This window comes from Ictidomys tridecemlineatus, chromosome 15 (genome assembly GCF_052094955.1).
Source record: "Ictidomys tridecemlineatus isolate mIctTri1 chromosome 15, mIctTri1.hap1, whole genome shotgun sequence".
NCBI lineage: Eukaryota > Metazoa > Chordata > Mammalia > Rodentia > Sciuridae > Ictidomys > Ictidomys tridecemlineatus.
The window spans coordinates 14733727-14739031 of record NC_135491.1 but is presented as its reverse complement, the minus strand read 5'-3'; the positions used below and the strand labels follow the sequence as shown (position 1 = coordinate 14739031).

General features: G+C 50.9%; 1 protein-coding gene across 1 annotated transcript; it reads right to left on the bottom strand.

Moving 5' to 3' along the window:
• Positions 1–774: 774 nt before the first annotated feature.
• LOC101954677 (F-box only protein 27) lies at positions 775–5059 on the bottom strand. The gene is made up of 5 exons (XM_078032100.1): positions 4981–5059; positions 4675–4786; positions 4493–4588; positions 2327–2462; positions 775–1643 (listed from the first exon to the last, which is right to left on the bottom strand). Exons 2-5 carry the CDS (start codon positions 4767–4769, stop codon positions 1500–1502), a joined length of 471 nt encoding a protein of 156 aa, XP_077888226.1. The 5' UTR covers positions 4770–4786; positions 4981–5059; the 3' UTR covers positions 775–1499.
• Between the last annotated feature and the right edge of the window lie 246 nt (positions 5060–5305).

Here is a 5305-nt window from a genome sequence, read left to right as displayed (position 1 = left end):
TGCTGTTGCTAAGCCATGATGCTCCATGGATTAGGTACAGTCAATGCATATTTGACTGATGGTATCGATTTACAATGGGTAGCCCCATTGTGATTTTTCTTCGGTCCTGGGGATGAAACCCAGGACTCCCACCTGCTAGGCAAACACTCTTACCCCTGAGTCATCATATGTTTTAAAGAGCATCTGTATTGCAAGGCGAGACTGGATGTCTGAGCCATTCAAGATCAGGTGGATGTTGTGTAATACATCAACAGCCACCGCACTGTGCCTTTGCTCAGGTGACCAGGCCTCAAACACCTCATTTATACACCCAGCACCAAGTCAGCAGTGACCATGGAATGGCCCAATCCTGCCATTGTGTGGTTCCACGTCACCTTCATGACTAAGGCCATGAATACGGTGTCACTTTGACCCTACACCCATCTGGTTCCCACCCACCATCTGCCTAATGCAAGGACACTGACTGGAAATTTTTGTCTGCATCAAACATTTTCTTAGTTCCTCTGAACCAAGTCATTAACTTAGGCAGTGACATGATATTTCTACTAAAAAGATCTGAGCCAGGTGCGGTGGCCCAGCGACTAGGGTGGCTGAGGCAGGAGGATCACAAGTTCAAAGCCAGCCTCAGCAGAAGCAAGGTGCTAAGCAACTCAGTGAGACCTGTCTCTACAGAAAACACAAAATAGGGCTGGGGATGTGGCTCCGTGATCAAGTGCCTCTGAGTTCAATCCCTGGTACCAAAACCCAAAACCAAAAAACAAAGATCTGAGGCACTTTTGGCAAAATAATAAATTTATTATATATGATCACCAGATGCATTCTAGATACATTATATATCATAGCTGACAGATTACTCTCTTGCTGTTCGGAAAACAAAATGTCAAAATGAAAAATAAAATCATTTTAAATATCACACAATTACAGAGGTCCTTGAGGATCAGGGCTGGGCTTGAGGTACCTCCTCATTTCCCAGGGAAGCCCGTGTGGGCAGATCTATCTCCAAATCCTGTCTGAACCAAGGTGACCTTTAGCTTCAAGGCCTGGGTCCAGCCCTGCAGCTCAGAAGGCCCCGAAGGTCAAGGTCACCACCCAAGGCGGGTGCAATCTGGCTAGAAAGCGTTCAGAGTCCAGTGCAGGGCTTCCCTGAAAGGACAGCTAAGTCCCTGAAGCAGAAAGGAGAGGGGACAGGGCAGAGGGGGCTGTGCTGAACTGCTGGTGGGGGGAAGAGGGGTGAGAGGCCCCCTCAGGCGCTGCCTGTGGGTCTCCATTGCGCAGTGCTGTGTCCACCCAAAGCAGCAGCCGTAGGCAGACCTGATGGAAGACCAGGCTTCCAGTGGTTTCCAGAACCTGAATGCAGGGCCCAGAAGGACCCTGGCTGCACCCTGAAGTTCTCGGTGTGCCGGGGAGGTAGAAGCACTTGGTTAACGAGGGGTCCCAGCCAAACGTCCCGGCGCCTAGACGGCATGGTCAGGCTCTCTCACAAGAAAGGCGTCCCTGGTCTAGGACTGAGAGACTCGTAGGATCACGCTGGAGTTGGTCACACGGGCTCCATAGTGGCCAGCCCAGAACTGCGTGTCCTGCCCCCAGTGTTCAAAAGACACGAAACGGACGCCTGTCTTGATGTTGGAGAACACATGGGTGACCTGTAGACAGAGGAAGGGGTTGGTACTGTTATGTGATGGCTGAGATGGGGGGCAGAACCTTCTGGAAGGTGGTATTTTCCAAAGATGGCAGCAACATCATCTACCCTCCTACAGGTTCTTCTAGAATCTCGCTACTCCTTCATTAATTGGTGGAATCCAATCCCCTTCTCCTGGGATTTGGGTGGGTTTGCTTAGAACCAAGAATTTGGTAGAAGTGATGCTGAGTAGATTTGGCCAAGTGACTTCCCAGGCTAAGTCAGAAAAGGTGACAGACTCACTTTTCTTGCACCTCACCCCTGAGCCACCATGGAAGCAGCCTGAGTGCCCTGAGGCCGCCATACTGTGAGGAAGCCCAAAGCAGTCCAAGCCCAGAGACCCCAGGGAAGCTCCGGGAATCAATGAAAAAAGAGATTCTTGGCAGGTCACCAGTTGCCACCCACACACATCACCTGCCACCCTGCCCTTCAGCTCCAGGCCTCGTCTGCAGGCCACTGTCTGAGCATGAGGGCCTGGAGCCAGCACGGCCCACCTCAGCCTTTCTCCAACTACTGACTCAGGAGATGTGAGAGGCAACAAAAGGACTGCTGTTGATTTTAAGTCACTCAGTTTTGGGGTGATTTGTTACACAGCAATAAGTAACCAGTATGGACCCCACCATCCTTTCCCTACCCCGTCAGACTCACCTGAAAACAGATATTGTTGTTCCACTGCTCGATGGGGTCAGGCACAGCAGAGAAGGTATCTAGAATGGTCTGGTCAGCGTCTAGAAGTTGGACAAGGAGTCGATACTTACAGCCACAGTCGTGTCTGGCTCCCCACCTGTGGAAGGAGAGAGCCCTTGAAGGCTGGACTTGCCCCTCCATCTCTCTGGGTGTCTGCCTGCTACCTGAAGGCCTTCCCCAAATATACAAATCCAGCTCCTCAATGTTCTTCTGAGCGACCTCTGGACCCCTGGAGCGCTGTGTCTGAGAGGTGTCTTTATTTGATGGAGACTTGAGGATACTAGTGTCATAGGGCAGGGGCTGGTCATGCCTATATAGGTCACTCCAGAGTGGGAGCTGGTCACTCCAGAAAGACCAACAATGAGGCTTTGGTAGCTTTGAGTCAATGTCAATTGATCTGAAGGCTGAGATTAACCACACAGTCAGGCGGTGAATCGACAATGCCTATCAGATGAAGTCCCAATAAAAACTCTGTAAATGAAACTCAGTAAGCCTCCTGAGTTTCGCCATGAAACTCACGGTGAGAGTCCACGAGTCTTGTCATACATCAGTGCTGGGAGGGTGACCAGTACTAACTGCAGGGGAAAAGACCAAGGGAATTTCTGTTTTATTTTTTGGTACCAGGGATTGAACCCAGAGGCTCCTAACCACGGAGCCACATCCCCAAGCCCATTTTATTTTTAATTTTTTCTTTCATCTTTTTTCTTTTTAATTTTTTAAATTGTCATTGGACCTTTATTTATTTTTATGTGGTGCTAAGAATCGAACCCATGCTTCACACATGCTAGGCAAGTGCTCTACAGCTGAGTCACAACCCCAGCCCTTATTATTATTATTTTTTTTTTGACACAGAGTCTTGCCAAGTGGCTTAGGACCTCACTAAGTTGCTGAGGCTGGCTTTGAACACATGATCCTCCTGTCTCAGCCTCCCGAGTTGCTGGGATTACAAGTTTGTGCCAACTCGCCTGGCCCTATGTGCTTCTTTTGACTGATTTTACTCTGTATTTTCCTTGCAATAAACCATAATTGTATAATAGTTTTCTGTGGGTCCTTTAAGTGAATTAGTGAGAGTGGTTTTGGGAGTCCTCTAAACGTGAAGCTGGTATTAGAAGTGAGGGTGGTCTTGGGGACAGTGCCTTCTAACTCTTGGCTTTAAATTCTCATAGACATTGATGCCTGGCACTCACCCTCAGAAACATGGTTTAATGGACATGCGGGAGTTTGAAAAGCCACCTGGGTGATGTGCAGAAAAATTTGGAACCCACTGATTCTTTCTTATTTATGTATCTATCTATCTATTTATTTATTTATTTTTGTGGTACTGGGGGGTGAGTGCTCTACCACTGAGTTACATCCTAACCCTATTTTGAGATAGGGTCTTGCCAAGTTGCTGAGGCTGGTGCTGAGATCCTCCTGCCTCAGCCTCCTGAGTCGCTGGGATTACAGGTGAGCACCCTGCTTCATTCTTTACAGTCAAATGATGTACCTGATCATAAGAGACAGGTCTCACAATTTGACAAACAGTAATTAAATAAAAAATAAAATTTATTGGAAACGTATCTCTTAGATAAGTTTCAGGTAGGGGTTATGTTGCCTTGACTATAAGTGAAATTGCTAAGACCCCAAATTCCAAAGTCAGCTGGCCTGGATCCCCATGAGTCTTTCCATCTGGGGACCACCAACGACAGTGAGGACTTTTTTTTCCCCTTGTAAAGCTGAAGAAGGGGAACTGAGGAAGAGAGAGGGGAAAAACAACCATGATCTTTCCACCACAGACAGGATCTGCAGCAGATGAATTTCAGAATAGGCGACATACAGCCGTAGAGACTATGGGGTTTGGCTTCCTTAGAATCACCTGAGTCATGTACCCCCCGGGAACCTTCATGTACTCCTGTTTCAACAAGACTGAGCTGGGCCCAAGGCCCAGTACTGGATCCAATCGGATGTTTTCCAATCCAGACCCCTTTGGAGAGGAGGAAAGGGCTCCAGGGTGGGATCGCCTCTTCCTCCCTGACCTGCAGTTCCTTTATCTGTAAGGGGTGGTTAGGAGCCCACATTGAGCTGCCCATCAAAGGCCAAGCCACAGGCCGCCAGTCTTAGACAGGGGCTGCTTGTTACCACACTCACCAGTCAGAGACACAGATCTCAATCCTGCCACTGTCCAGCAGTTCTGGCCACAGACCCTCCTCCTCCAGGTCCAAGACCTGCTTCTTGCGGCACCAACTAGGAACGTGGGAGAAGGGTCCATGAGAACGAGCAGATCTTTCTCCTCCCCCACCTCCCAGTCCTTGGAGAGTAGGGGCTTTCACCGGAAGGAAGTTACGAAACAGGTTTGTGAAGGGGCCCCCGGCACAGTTCTCCTGTTTTCTTCCACCACCCAGCCATCTCCACCGTGCTGCACCATCCATTTCCGGAGGCCTTCTGTTAAATAAAAGGATGGTAAGCCTAGCTACTGGAGGCTGACAAAGGAGGACTGCAAGTTTGAGACCAGCCTGGGCAATATAACGAGACCGTCCCAAATTAAAAAAATTAAAAGGGCTGGGGATGCAGTTTAGTGAAGATGGAATCCCCAGTACCGGAAAAACAAACAAACAAACAAACAAAGCCTCCCAAACCTGAGGCCTGGGTCCAAGCACTTTCCCACGGGAGACTGAGCACTGCCTCGCCCCAGCCCGGCCCACAGCTCTGCGGACCTCGCCCCTGCCCACCCCCTCCCTGCAGGCCCCGCCCCGCCCCGCCCCGCCCCCAGGCGGACCTCGCCCCTTCCCACCAGCTCCCTGCAGGCCCCGCCCCGCCCCCAGGCGGACCTCGCCCCTTCCCACCCCCTCCCTGCAGGCCCCGCCCCGCCCCGCCCCCAGGCCCAGGCGGACCTCGCCCCTTCCCACCCCCTCCCTGCAGGCCCCGCCCCGCCCCCAGGCGGACCTCGCCCCTTCCCACCCC